General features: G+C 45.6%; 4 protein-coding genes across 4 annotated transcripts; 3 read left to right on the top strand and 1 right to left on the bottom strand.

The window, feature by feature from the left end:
• Nucleotides 1-42: 42 nt before the first annotated feature.
• On the top strand, nucleotides 43-1,097 carry LOC138927828 (ribonuclease H2 subunit A). Its single transcript, XM_017182981.3, has one exon. The coding sequence runs from the start codon at nucleotides 45-47 to the stop codon at nucleotides 1,077-1,079; it is 1,035 nt and encodes a 344-aa protein (XP_017038470.1). The 5' UTR covers nucleotides 43-44; the 3' UTR covers nucleotides 1,080-1,097.
• Nucleotides 1,098-1,192: 95 nt separating this feature from the next.
• LOC108086129 (zinc finger protein Paris) lies at nucleotides 1,193-2,353 on the top strand. The gene is made up of 2 exons (XM_070289160.1): nucleotides 1,193-1,292; nucleotides 1,349-2,353. Exons 1-2 carry the CDS (start codon nucleotides 1,285-1,287, stop codon nucleotides 2,223-2,225), a joined length of 885 nt encoding a protein of 294 aa, XP_070145261.1. The 5' UTR covers nucleotides 1,193-1,284; the 3' UTR covers nucleotides 2,226-2,353.
• A 4-nt stretch (nucleotides 2,354-2,357) lies between these two features.
• On the bottom strand, nucleotides 2,358-5,623 carry ebi (transducin beta like ebi). Its single transcript, XM_017182980.2, has 2 exons — nucleotides 5,146-5,623; nucleotides 2,358-5,075 (listed from the first exon to the last, which is right to left on the bottom strand). Exons 1-2 carry the CDS (start codon nucleotides 5,201-5,203, stop codon nucleotides 3,004-3,006), a joined length of 2,130 nt encoding a protein of 709 aa, XP_017038469.1. The 5' UTR covers nucleotides 5,204-5,623; the 3' UTR covers nucleotides 2,358-3,003.
• A 303-nt stretch (nucleotides 5,624-5,926) lies between these two features.
• On the top strand, nucleotides 5,927-13,213 carry AP-2alpha (adaptor protein complex 2, subunit alpha). The gene is made up of 9 exons (XM_017182983.3): nucleotides 5,927-6,369; nucleotides 7,201-7,461; nucleotides 8,331-8,542; nucleotides 8,883-9,338; nucleotides 9,417-10,006; nucleotides 10,063-10,993; nucleotides 11,058-11,341; nucleotides 11,400-11,604; nucleotides 11,703-13,213. Exons 2-9 carry the CDS (start codon nucleotides 7,398-7,400, stop codon nucleotides 11,778-11,780), a joined length of 2,820 nt encoding a protein of 939 aa, XP_017038472.1. The 5' UTR covers nucleotides 5,927-6,369; nucleotides 7,201-7,397; the 3' UTR covers nucleotides 11,781-13,213.
• The last annotated feature ends 388 nt before the right edge of the window (nucleotides 13,214-13,601 follow it).

Here is a 13,601-nt window from a genome sequence, read left to right as displayed (position 1 = left end):
GACCGCACTTTGCTTCCAAAGTAAACAATAAAACGCGCGCAAAGATGTCGGATCGTGAAGATATAGAAATTAAGAAAGAAAACCAAACTATAGATGAAGAAATAAAAGAGGATGAGGACGAGGACTTCAAGGATACCACAAAAATCACCTCCCTAAAGTCCTTAGGGCCATTCATAGCCAGCAAGGAGAACAGCCGGAATACTGTTTACCTGAGCGATGTCCCAGATGTCTGCAAGGATAAACCCTGCATGCTGGGCGTCGATGAGGCTGGCCGTGGTCCTGTCCTCGGCCCCATGGTATACGGAATCTCCTACTGCCCGCTGGACAGCAAGAAGGCTCTCGAAGATCTGGGCTGCGCCGACTCCAAACAACTGACCGAGGAGAAGCGCGATGTCATATTCAACGACATCAATACCAAGGAGTATGCCACCAGCTGCATCGGCTGGGCCGTGGAGATTATATCCCCAAATACCATCAGCACCAGCATGTACCGCCGGTCCAAGTGCTCCCTGAACGAGGTTTCCATGGATTCGGCCATGGGCCTCATCCAACAGGCCATCGACGCGGGCGTCAATATAGCCGAGGTCTATGTGGATACAGTGGGTCCACCGGAGAAATACCAGGAGAAGCTGCTCAAGCGCTTTCCCAACTTTAAGATTACAGTGGCCAAAAAAGCCGATTCCACCTATCCCATTGTCTCGGCGGCTAGTATCTGCGCCAAGGTCACCCGCGATCATGCCCTCAAAGTGTGGAAGTTCCCCGAGGGTCTGGTGATCAAGGACAATGCCTTTGGCAGCGGTTATCCGGGAGATCCGGTCACAAAGCGTTTCCTGGCGGAGCATATCGATCTGGTCTTTGGATTTCCACGCCTGGTACGCTTCAGTTGGTCCACGGCGGAGAATGCTTTGGCAGACAAGGCATACGACATGGAGTTCGATGAGCCGGACACCGAGAAGCCCAAGTACGCTGGCACAAAGCTCACCAAGTTCTTTAAGGGCACCACCAAGTCGGGAGAGGTTATACGCGAGGAGAGCCGCTTCTTCAAGCAACGACATCTGGGTAATGTCATGGATTTTTGAGTTCTATAGAGATTGAATTAAGATTAAGGTTTTCTATCATGAATGGAATTATGTGAGAAATTTCAACCCGATTGGTCGAGTAGATTTAGAGTTATCGTATATTTTGCTTTGATCGATGTAAAACTTTGACACAATATTCTTAAAATAAAAAATTAATTTAAAACAATTATACTTTTACCAAAGCTTGATTTTGTCGGCTGGAAAGATGGACGTGTAAGCGGAAATACTTGATATCCTCACGAACAAATCATTCTATGTTTAATTTTCAGCAACATTTGTCGAGTTTGTCGGGAAACCTCAAAGGACATGGTCAATATATTCGATGGCATCGCCAGACCAGAAATACGGATTTCCATAGCGGATATGATTTCCCTGTGTACCGGACATCGAATTTCTAAAGGGGATCCTTTTTCCAAAACCATATGCGCTCCTTGCAAGCGGGATGCAACTAATGCTTTTGAGCTAAAACAACTTTACGAGACAAACCACAGCGTTTTCTGCCAGATGATCAAGAAAGATGACGACATACAGGAGGAAGAAATGCGGGATATATCTAACTCCAAAATCGGAATGCTACAAATTAAGAAAGAGCCAGTTGAAGAAGACATATTCGAGGACGTTCGCCTCCAATTTACCGAATTTGAAGTCGATGAGGAGTTCAAAGAAAATGCAGAAGATCAGGAGAAATCGGCGAAAACTTTACACATTTGTTCCTATTGCAAAAAGTCATTTTCCCACAAATGCAATCTTCAGTCACACCTTCGAATCCACACAGGAGAACGGCCCTTCAAGTGTCCTCACTGCGAGAAATCTTTTGCACTAAATGGCAATCTTCAGCAACATATTTCGATCCACAAAGCAGAACGTTCTTACACATGTTCCATCTGTCTGAAGACCTACAAATCGAACAAATATCTGCAGTCAAAGTCACACCTTGACACCCACAAAACACTAAAAAAACGACCTTACAAATGTTCCCATTGCCAGCTGGCTTTTGCACGCAATCGAAGTCTTCAGGATCACATCTATTCGAAACACAACGGAGATTTGCCTTACAAGTGCACAGATTGCGAAAAATCTTTTCGACTAAAAAGAGATCTTAAGGAACATAAGCAGACCCATGATCAAAAAGAAGACGAGCGCTAGAATGGAGCCTCAACACTTATACATTGTGCCAGGGTTTGAGAAGAACTCCACCTTAAAAATCTTGATCCCTTTATCATTATTAATTTTTGAAAAGCTTAAACTTAATCCCATTCTCAACACAAAATAAAAGACTTTAATTAATTTTTAGCTTTAATGGATTTTGCTGTTGTTCTCGTGTGTGTTTTTCGCCAATCTCGTGTTCTTAATCATTCTTAGGCTTACGTTCGTTTACAGGCTACGTGGGATGCAGTTACACTGTTCTGAATGTATGCGTGAATCGGTCCGATCGGATCTGAATTGGTATCCCTCCGGCCTACGGGTAAAGACGGGGCAATATATAAGGGGGATAGGGGGGATTTAAGGTAGTTGGCATCATCTCGATCGACTCGACACAATAACAAAATGCATAAAGTTATACTAAACGATTTCTGTATAAAAAAGGGGGGACATATCCTTAGAAACATAGAGCTTACAACTAAGTTTAAAAAGAAGTGCGAAGGTGAACACCAACCAAGTTGGAGCCCCCGAAAATCCTAGGGGCATTTCGTTCTTTTTCTGTTTTTTGTGTGACTCAAGACTAAGCGTACGAAAAAGACAGTATAGGGGGGGAAAAGCGCTAGTATATGACCTTAAAAAGCTAATTAGAACTTAAAGCAGATACAAATACAGATTGCAAAGGGCGGGATAGCTTAGAAAGAAGTTACATACAGCCCGGTGTTCCTCCGGACCCCATAGAAGCGTTTTCTCAATAGACAAAGCCCAGCTGCTCCGCTGGCGATCAAAACTTTCGCAGATCCAGGACGAAAACACTGCCATCGGAGGCACTGGCTCCCACCTTGGTTCCCTTGGAGTTCCAGCAGACCTCGAAGATGCCACCGGTGCCCTTGTAGCTGTGCACCAGCTGTCCCGTCTGCGTGCTCCAGATGTGCACGCATTTGTCAAAGCTGCCGGAGGCCAAGTGCTTGCCATCCGGACTGAAGGCCACCGAGTAGACCGGCTCCGTGTGCTTGGTCAGCGTGTGGATACAGCTGCCTCTTTCCACGTCCCACAGCCGCACCGTGGAGTCGAAAGACGCCGAGGCGAGGATCAGGTTCGTGTTGGGATTATTGGTGCCGGGCCCCGTGGGTGACCACTTTATCGTGTATATCTCCTTGGAGTGCGCCTGCAGGTCGTGACAGCAGCGATCCCTGTTCATGCTCCAGATCTTCAAAGTCATGTCGTCGGAGCAGGACGCCAGCAACTGACCCTGCGGACACCACTTGATCGCATTCACCTCGTTCGTGTGTCCCTTGAAGGTCTTGATGGGCTCATTCACTCCCAGCCGGCAGACGTGGATCCGCTGGTCGGTACTGCAAGAGGCGAACGCCTGATTCGTCTGCCAGTCAACGTCCAGGGCCGGGGCACTGTGGAAGGCAAACTGCTGCGTGCACTGGCCCGTGGATGCGTCCCAGATGATCGTCGTCTTGTCCACGCCCGCGGAGAGGATGTAATTGCCGCATTTGTTCCACTTCAGCGCAAAGATCGGACCCTTATGCTGGCCCAAAGTGGAGGCCAGTCGTCCGTCCGTTTTCCAAATCCGAGCGTAGCCATCATAGCTGCCGGTCGCTAGCAGAGAGCCATCGCAGTTCCAGTCCAGAGAAGTGACGTCCTTGTTGCTGGGAACCTCGGCGCCGCCTTTCTGGATGCAGTGCCTAAGCACAAGCTGATTGGAATTGGTATTGGCATCCGACATGTCCCATATTCTGGCAGTGCTGTCTCCCGAGCCACTGGCCAGGAGATCCCTGCTCGGATTCCAGGCGCAGATAAACACCTCGCTCTCGTGGCCTCGCAGCACACGGGCCTTGGACTCGGGTATCTCGATGCTCTCGTCAATTTCCATGGGCACAAGGGCTGCCGGTGCTCCAGCGTTGCCGCCGCCACCACCACCACCCGTTGACGAAGAGATAGTTCCACTGGGCGCAGAGTTCTGTGCAGTCGTTGAACCCGCTTGGACGTTGTTTCCTTGGGCTCCCACTCGAATCGTAACCGCTCCGCTGGGCGCCTTGGCTCCAGCCGTCGCCGATGCTCCGCCCGCAGCTGCAGAATCCGGATTGGAGGTGGAGACAGCGCCGCCGGTGGGTGTCACCCCACTCGAGGGTTGCTCTACGCTGCTGGAGGTGCTGCTATTGCCGTTTGTCGATGTGGAAGAGGCCGCGTCATCAGTGCTGGTGGCATTCGCGTTGCCCGCACTGCCACCGGAGGAGCTTCCCGCCTCATTGGAGTTCTGGGCTTTCTTTTGAGCTGCCGCTGTGGCCGCCGCATCCGCTCCAGAAGCCGGTGTACTCGTGTTATTGGCTCCTGCGGGTGTCGCTTGATTGCCTCCTGCTCCATTGTTGCCAGTGTATGATGTGGCTCCCGTGCTGTTCGCCGTGTTCCCACTGGAGTCCACCTCACTGGCGTTTTGATCTGTGGGGGTGCTGGTGCCAGTGGTGCTGCCAGCACCGGTCTTGTTACCAGCTCCAGCGCCCGCTGCCCCAGTTCCAGGCTCAATTTTGATCTCTGGCTTGGCGTTGCTGTTATTGTTGTTGGCACCGGCGGGGGCCGAGGAGTCCACCGCCCCCAGTTTGCCCGGCTCCGTTTTGACAATGGGTTTCGGCGGTTTCACCTCCGGCATGACGGCGTCTATCAAAGAGAGTCCCTCGATGGGTCGCGCCACCTCACCATCCTCACCCACACTCCACTCCACTTCCGTGTACAGAAGGCCCTTCTGCAGGATGGTAAGCAGGGCGGCGGGCGGCACAAGCGCACCATTGATATTGCTCTGCGAGATGTGCGACTCGATGCCGAACACATAGGCCGAGTGCAGAAAGCCTGGAAAAGCGAAAAGCAACCATTAATAAGGCGGGCTCCGTGTGTGGTGTGTCATTCTGTCTGTACGCACCCGACTCCTGCAGGTATCGGTAAACCAGGAAGTTCACCTCGTCGCTGGAAAAACTCATGGCTGCCGGCGGTTGGCTCCTCCTCGCTCGCTCTCACTCTCACTCGCGAATCCCCAGTCTTTCAATGCCAATTATGTTTTTGCGGTGCGATAATTAAACTCTGCTGCTGCGTAACACATGCGTCTGCATCAGGCACGCTCTCTCGCTGGCACTGTCCCGCTCGCCCTCGCTGGAAACTGGAGCTGCTCCTGGTCGCGGATAGTCGGTGGGTTTATCCTGCGTTGCTAAATTTGCCAGTTCGCTGCTTGCCGCAAGAGCATTTTACATATTTTTTTCCACAAATAAAAACGCGTTTCTGAAACGCGCAAAAAAATGGCGGAGTAACCGCAGGGTGTCGCGTGAGCGAGGTGGCGCACAGCGGCATTTTGTGAGCGGGACCAATGACGTCACAAAGCGTGGTTATCATGGATTTAATATAAAAATGTACATTTAATAAGCAACTAAGAAGCTAGAATGCTTACTTTAATAATAATTAATTTTTAAAATATAATTTGACGAGTTTTTCATGAAGTATCAAACAAGTATATGGTAGAGTAAAAGGTATTTAATAAAATTATTTAATAAAAATATATATATATACATGCTTTTTAATATACATTTTTCATTGAATTACCTTTAATATTTTTACAGCCTACTATGATTTATAAACCTATAAAATTAACACGCAAACATAAACAAAACGACAACAAAGCATTTTACAAGAATTGTGACGTCACTAAGTCATCCATCCCACCTTTAAATCTTACCCAGCCCTGACGCCGCCAGGCGAAAAACCCCTGGTTTTCGCGGTATTCCTGCATCGCCGACACTTCGACCACACTATTCGCTACACTCGCGTCCGCTAGATGGCTCCACACACAGGCAGCGAGAGAGAAGAAAAATCAATAGAAATTTTCATTTTCGTGAATTGCTCTGCGTTCGGCAATAGTTAACAACAAATCAGCGGCGAACAGCGAGGCGAAGCGCCAGCCAGGTGGAGTTACATAAAGTTCAGTCCCGCGATCCACACATTCCGCCAGCCAACACCCCGGAGGCGAAGCCCAAGCCAAGCGCTCGCTCCGCAAAAACTCCGATCTCCTCTCTGCCTCAGGAATTCCGGAACGCCAACGATTTTCCCCTGCTGCTGCCGCTGCTGCTGTTGGGTGCTCCGAGTGAAAAAAAGCAAAGTAAGCTCCCCCGAAAACCACAATACGCCCATTAATGTTTGTTTCGGTGGCTCCGTTTGGGGTTTTGGCGAAACGCCTTCGTCATCCAGCGGAGAGAAAAAAGTGACGTGACATGAAAGCAAGAACGGGCGCACAAAGAGCGAAATAAAAAACACAGAAAACAGAACATAAAGCGTAACCGAAACGGAAACCGAAATCGAAATCGCAACAGAAGCCGGTGGTCAAAATAAAAGTATAATATAAGGGCACAAGTGCACAACGGCCAGCGCGAAGGCGATAAAAAGTGGCGAGCGAGGTCGGGGAATGAATCTCTTTATCAGCATGCAAGCAAGTGCTGCCAAGTTGCAAATAAATCGGTTGCCAAAAGTGCGGGGAAGTCCACCGCGCCGCCACCTCCCCTGGTTTTTCCCGTTCAAAAATGTCAAAGTTCGCCTTAAGCAGTTCACTAGATGCACTGAGCCAAAAAACAGCTAGGCTTGAATTTTGTGGATAAAACAGAGCTTTTTTTTTATGAGTTTTTGTGAAAGAAGAACCGATAAATATAGATAAGGTTTACTTGAAGTGTTTAAACAAAAGTATTTATGAGCAGCATTACTTTTATAAACATTCTAAGAAATCTATGATTCATGGTTTTGTAAATTGATAGGCCTTAAATTACAATTGCAGTCTAAAATATCAACAAAATTGTTTACATGTTTTAATTACATTCCATTCCATTCCTGTTAAAAACTAAAAATGTTAATAAAAACCTTTTCCCATCGATCTTTAAACCAATTCAATAACTAAATCCCACAATTAATTAAATTTCTCTCTTTCCCTAACTTTTTCCAGGTCCCCCAAAAACTGTCACGAAGAGAGCAACGAGAGAGAGAGAGTGATCCGGAAGCGTCCAACAGAGAGAGCAACAGAGAAGATCCAACGTCGAGTTCGAGCGATAAGAACGCCTCGAGACTCGGCCGCCTCCCATCAACGATTTTCTTGCGCCCCCAGTTTGCATAAAACCAGCGAAAATTAACAAGCTAACTACCATGGCGCCGGTGCGGGGGGATGGCATGAGAGGCCTGGCCGTCTTTATATCGGATATAAGGAACTGTAAGTGCAGATCTCTTTTTGGGGTAGCTCTTGGGTAACCCGTAACCAGCATTAAATCCAATTGAGTGCGTCGTCCCGTTGCTCACAAGAGATTTTCCATAGGGGCGGAATCAGCGCCATTTCTTGATCAATTACCAGGAGCAGAGGCACTCACAATAAAAGCGGGGCGGCACTAAGCACCAAGTACAGTGAAAGCTTGAGTGGGAAAATAATTTGTATTAGGAGGAGAATATTATAATTAAAGTTCAAGGAAATTTTAAGTTTCTTATAAAAGAAATTTTCGTTTAGAGGAAATTTTAAATTTGTTATAAAAGGAACTTTCGTTTAGAAGAAATTTAAGGTTTGTTCTAAAAGGATTTTCGTTTTGGAAACGTGTTTTTAAAGGGCCTTTTTAAAACAATTCTATTTTTTCTGGAATTTCCTCTATATCAAGCATGTACTGTAGTTACTTCTTTGTATGTGTAAGCAGCACAATTGTTTACCCGACGCTTCACTGTGTTGTCGCATTATCGTATCACCAGTGTTTGCCGTTTGCTGGTCACTGGTTACTGGTTTCGGGAACAGCATATCTGAGAGAGCCAGAGGCTTCGCCGACGCGGATCGGTGACTGGTACTAATTGGCGCCTATGTGACCGCCGCCGAAAAGAGAGAGAGTGTGAAGCGCACACCATGCAGGCAGCCGCCAAAGAGTGCCAAGAAGTCAGCGACTCTCCCATTTCCATAACCGATCAATCATCAGACGGTGGAAAAGAAAGCGAGGCTTCCGCCGACGAATCTCTACTATTTTACTGTGAATTCTCCTTCTATGACCTTGACCTTATTTCCAAAAACACCCCACTAATCTTCGATTTCACCTCACTTTTCCACAGGTAAAAGCAAAGAGGCGGAGGTCAAGCGCATAAACAAGGAGTTGGCCAACATAAGGAGCAAATTTAAAGGAGACAAAACCCTAGACGGTTATCAGAAGAAGAAGTATGTCTGCAAGCTGCTCTTCATCTTTCTCCTCGGCCATGACATCGACTTTGGCCACATGGAGGCGGTCAACCTGCTGTCCTCCAACAAATACTCAGAGAAGCAGATCGTGAGTACACTTGAAAATAATTGCCTCAATAACCATTTAGTTATTAAGCGAGAAAGGGAAAATAATTGAACTGCCAGGAGAAGGGACGTTAACAAACAATTGTATAAGAATTTGTTATAAACAAAATTAATTGAGAAAACTAAAGAAAAATCGGAAAAAGTCGAGATTGAATACCAACAGTTTGATTGTTTAATTCAAGGAAATGAGTTGGAGTTTTAGCTTTATTAATCCATAAGTGCAATATATTGCTTTTAAAAAATTCGATAAAATGCATTTTTTCTGATATTAAGATATTAGATACACCCAACATTTTAACCTATATCCTCTATTTTATTCCCAGGGCTACCTGTTCATCTCGGTGCTGGTCAACACGAATAGCGACCTCATCCGGCTGATCATTCAATCCATCAAGAATGATTTGCAGTCGCGGAATCCCGTGCATGTGAACCTGGCGCTCCAGTGCATTGCCAATATTGGCAGCCGAGACATGGCCGAGTCCTTTTCCAACGAGATACCCAAGCTACTCGTCTCGGGCGACACCATGGACGTGGTAAAGCAATCGGCGGCCCTGTGTCTGCTGCGTTTGTTCCGCTCCTCGCCGGACATTATACCCGGCGGCGAGTGGACCTCACGCATCATCCATTTGCTCAACGATCAGCATATGGGAGTGGTGACAGCGGCCACCTCGCTGATCGACGCCTTGGTGAAGCGCAATCCGGACGAGTACAAGGGTTGTGTGAATTTGGCGGTTTCACGTTTATCCAGAATTGTGACGGCCAGTTACACGGATTTGCAGGTGAATAATTGTATTTTATCTTTAATTTAATTTAATTTAATTTAATTTATTTATTATTTATTTTATGATATTTTTTAGGATTACACTTACTATTTCGTGCCGGCTCCTTGGCTTTCGGTGAAGCTTCTTCGCCTGCTGCAAAACTACAATCCGGTCACCGAGGAGGCGGGCGTTCGTGCTCGCTTGAATGAAACGCTGGAGACCATTTTGAACAAGGCCCAGGAGCCGCCAAAGAGCAAGAAGGTTCAGCATTCGAATGCCAAGAATGCTGTACTCTTCGAGGCCATCAATCTGATCATTCACAGCGACAGCGAGCCGAATCTATTGGTAAGGGCCTGCAACCAGTTGGGACAGTTCCTCAGCAACAGGGAGACCAATTTGCGTTACCTGGCTCTGGAGTCCATGTGCCACCTGGCCACGTCGGAGTTCTCGCACGAGGAGGTGAAGAAGCATCAGGAGGTGGTTATTCTGTCAATGAAAATGGAGAAGGATGTCTCGGTACGTCAAATGGCAGTTGATCTTTTGTATGCCATGTGCGATCGTGGCAATGCCGAGGAGATTGTCCAGGAGATGCTCAACTATCTGGAGACGGCAGACTACTCGATACGCGAGGAAATGGTGCTCAAGGTGGCCATTCTTGCCGAGAAGTATGCCACGGATTATACTTGGTCGGTATTTACAATGAAAAATCCAAGAAGATCCTTTATAATCTCCTTCATTTTAGGTACGTGGATGTCATTCTCAATCTAATACGCATTGCCGGCGACTATGTCTCCGAGGAGGTGTGGTATCGCGTCATCCAGATCGTTATCAACCGCGAGGAGGTTCAAGGTTATGCCGCCAAAACCGTTTTCGAGGCCCTCCAGGCCCCCGCCTGTCACGAGAATATGGTCAAAGTCGGTGGCTATATTCTCGGAGAATTTGGCAATCTTATTGCCGGGGATTCTCGCTCGGCACCGCTGGTGCAATTCAAACTGCTGCACTCCAAGTACCATCTGTGCTCGCCCATGACCCGAGCCTTGCTCCTCTCCACCTACATCAAGTTCATCAATCTGTTTCCGGAGATACGCACCAACATCCAGGATGTGTTCCGCCAGCACAGCAATCTTCGTTCCGCCGATGCCGAGTTGCAGCAGCGAGCCAGCGAGTATCTGCAACTGAGCATTGTGGCCTCCACAGATGTGCTGGCCACTGTCCTCGAGGAGATGCCATCGTTCCCGGAGCGTGAGAGCTCCATACTGGCAGTGCTGAAAAAGAAGAAACCCGGCCGAGTGCCGGAGAATGAGATCCGTGAGTCAAAGAGTCCGGCTCCGCCGTCTGTCACGCAAAACAATGTGCATGTGAACAATTCGCACAGCAAGCTGAACAACAGCAATGCGAATACGGATCTCCTGGGGCTGAGTACTCCGCCATCGAATAATATAGGCGGTGGTGGTGGCGGCGGCAACAGCACGCTTATTGATGTCCTGGGGGATATATACGGCGGTGGCAACAACAACTCGAGTGCCGTGTACAACACCAAGAAGTTTCTGTTTAAAAATAATGGTGTTCTCTTTGAGAACGAGATGCTGCAGATTGGTGTAAAGAGCGAGTTCCGTCAGAATCTGGGAAGATTGGGACTGTTTTATGGCAACAAGACACAGGTTCCCCTAACGGTGAGTAGAACTCTAGTCTGCTTTTGATTTACATAAATTTAAAACGTATAATTTTCCTTTCTAGAACTTTAATCCTGTGCTGCAATGGTCCGCTGAGGATGCTCTCAAGTTGAATGTGCAAATGAAGGCTGTGGAACCGACCCTGGAGGCCGGTGCCCAGATCCAACAGCTACTCACCGCGGAATGCATTGAGGATTATGCCGATGCGCCGACTATAGAGATCAGTTTCCGCTACAATGGCACCCAGCAAAAGTTCAGCATCAAGTTGCCGCTGAGCGTTAACAAGTTCTTTGAGCCCACAGAGATGAATGCCGAGTCCTTCTTTGCCCGATGGAAGAATCTAAGCGGGTAAATATATACAAATTCCTTGAAAATGATTAGATTTAATCAGTTATTACTTTTGCAGGGAACAACAACGGTCACAGAAAGTGTTCAAGGCGGCGCAGCCTTTGGATTTACCTGGCGCCCGCAATAAGCTAATGGGCTTTGGCATGCAGCTGCTGGATCAGGTGGATCCAAATCCGGATAACATGGTCTGTGCGGGCATTATTCATACGCAATCCCAGCAGGTGGGCTGCCTGCTGCGATTGGAGCCAAATAAGCAAGCTCAGGTGAGTTGTAAAAAAAGGCTAGACAGCTTTTAAGAAACAAGAACCAAGTTTTTGTTGAGCTGAACTTTAAATCCTTTCTTTCTTTTCTTATTTTGCAGATGTTCCGGCTGACCATACGCGCCAGCAAGGAGACGGTGACCCGGGAGATATGCGACCTGCTGTCGGATCAGTTCTAAGCCACAATCAATATATGGACAGGAGAGAGGCGGGTCGAGATGGAGCCACGGCAACCACTTTACAATGCACAATCCCAATCACCTAGAGAAAAAAAACAACAAATATCAAAAAAGCAGAGAGCGTTTAGTTATGCCAAGCAGCCACTCCTAATCTCTCTTCATACGTACCTTTCATCTTCTCCAGCAGCAGCAGCAGCAGCAGCAGCAGCAGTGAGTTGTGCGGAGTGAGCTATATCCCCCCCTATACGTGTCCTGTTTTCTGTTTCCACTTGAACCCTTGATTTGAGAAAATTACTCGTATTTCTAACATTTTCCACTGTCCACCCCCCACGTATCAGAATTCTTTGTAAATGTTAAGCTCAAAAAGTTCATAATAGTAGCGAAGCGAGAGAACATAATTAGATTATGTTTAAGTGTATGACAAATTATATATTGTTGCATCATTTCGAGGCAGAGTAGCGATTGGATATTATATACCTATTACACAGCAGATATACATTCATACAAGCCACATACATATACCTAGTATATACGTCGTTGTAATAAAAAACAAGAAACAATACAAAAACAAAAACAAAAGGTAATTGCTTGCAAAATGACAAATATGCAAATATGCAAATCGTTATCTAAATATTTATACATATATATATTGATTATTGCAATTGCATCAAAACGAAATTCATGTTTAGTGTTTTTTGATTGTAAAGAGATCTGAATTATGAGGGGAAGTTGCAGCAGAAATCTCATTAAATAATAGACAAATAATTAGAAAGAGAGGCGGATCATTAACACACTCTTTGATTAAACCATTGTTGAGCAAATTGAGAAAATTTAACGAAAATCAATTCAAGATCTTATATTATAGCTGAATTTTTCGATTGATGATCCTCCTGTTGTGTCCTCAGTGTACTATTTCGTTTCGTATGTGTACCATAGCTAAGGTGAGGAGGAGACAACAAACTACATAATGATCGTTCTATATAGCACCAAGTATTAACTTATCCGCGAAGCCATACCATCTGCTGGAGACTCTCCCTTCTTCGGTCGAGAGAGACGGGCGCCAAGAACAAAGAATTGTAAACTAAAATATACATTATATAGATACTGATACTGAATACCGCGATATACCGATGGAAATTGTCATCTTCAACTTATAAACACTAAAAAAAAACTCTCAAGCCCCTTTCGTATCAATGTGCATGTCAGTTGGAAGTTGGAAGGAAGCCCTTCTCTTCCTTCAAAGTGCAATAGTTAAATGTTACAAAATTCCACGAAAAAAAGATTCCATTAAACACACACACACACTGCAACATGTGCGACTACAACAGCAACAAGTACAGAAACCACAACTACATATAGCAAATGCAGGAATTTAACTGTAAAACGTAAACAAATATGTATTTAAATAAATAAATAAATATAAATTGAAACCATTTCAAAGTGTTATTTATACAAAATTTGATCAAGGGGTTAAAATTAAAAGAAAAATTAATACAAAAAAATTTGTTTAATTCAAAAAATTACATAAAATATATATACATTTTTAAAATTTGATAAAAGGTTAAAATTTAAAACAAAAAAAAAATAAAATTAATTGTTTTAATTAAAAAAATGTTATTTCCAGATTTTTTAACCTTATAAAAACTATAACAGATTTAATTTTTGGCTTAGCTTTAATATTTTTAATTTTTAAAAAATTCACTAAAATGTAAAAAATAATAATTAATATTAATTTAAAAAAGTTTTCAAGGTCCACCTTGAGGGAGGGTACTAGATTCTTAGAGCTTTTCACGGAGAAGGAGTTATTTCCGAACCCAAAAA

Source organism: Drosophila kikkawai, chromosome 2L (assembly GCF_030179895.1).
Source record: "Drosophila kikkawai strain 14028-0561.14 chromosome 2L, DkikHiC1v2, whole genome shotgun sequence".
In the NCBI taxonomy this organism is placed as follows: domain Eukaryota; kingdom Metazoa; phylum Arthropoda; class Insecta; order Diptera; family Drosophilidae; genus Drosophila; species Drosophila kikkawai.
The sequence above is the reverse complement of the archived record's forward strand: the minus strand, read 5'-3'. Positions and strand labels throughout refer to the sequence as shown.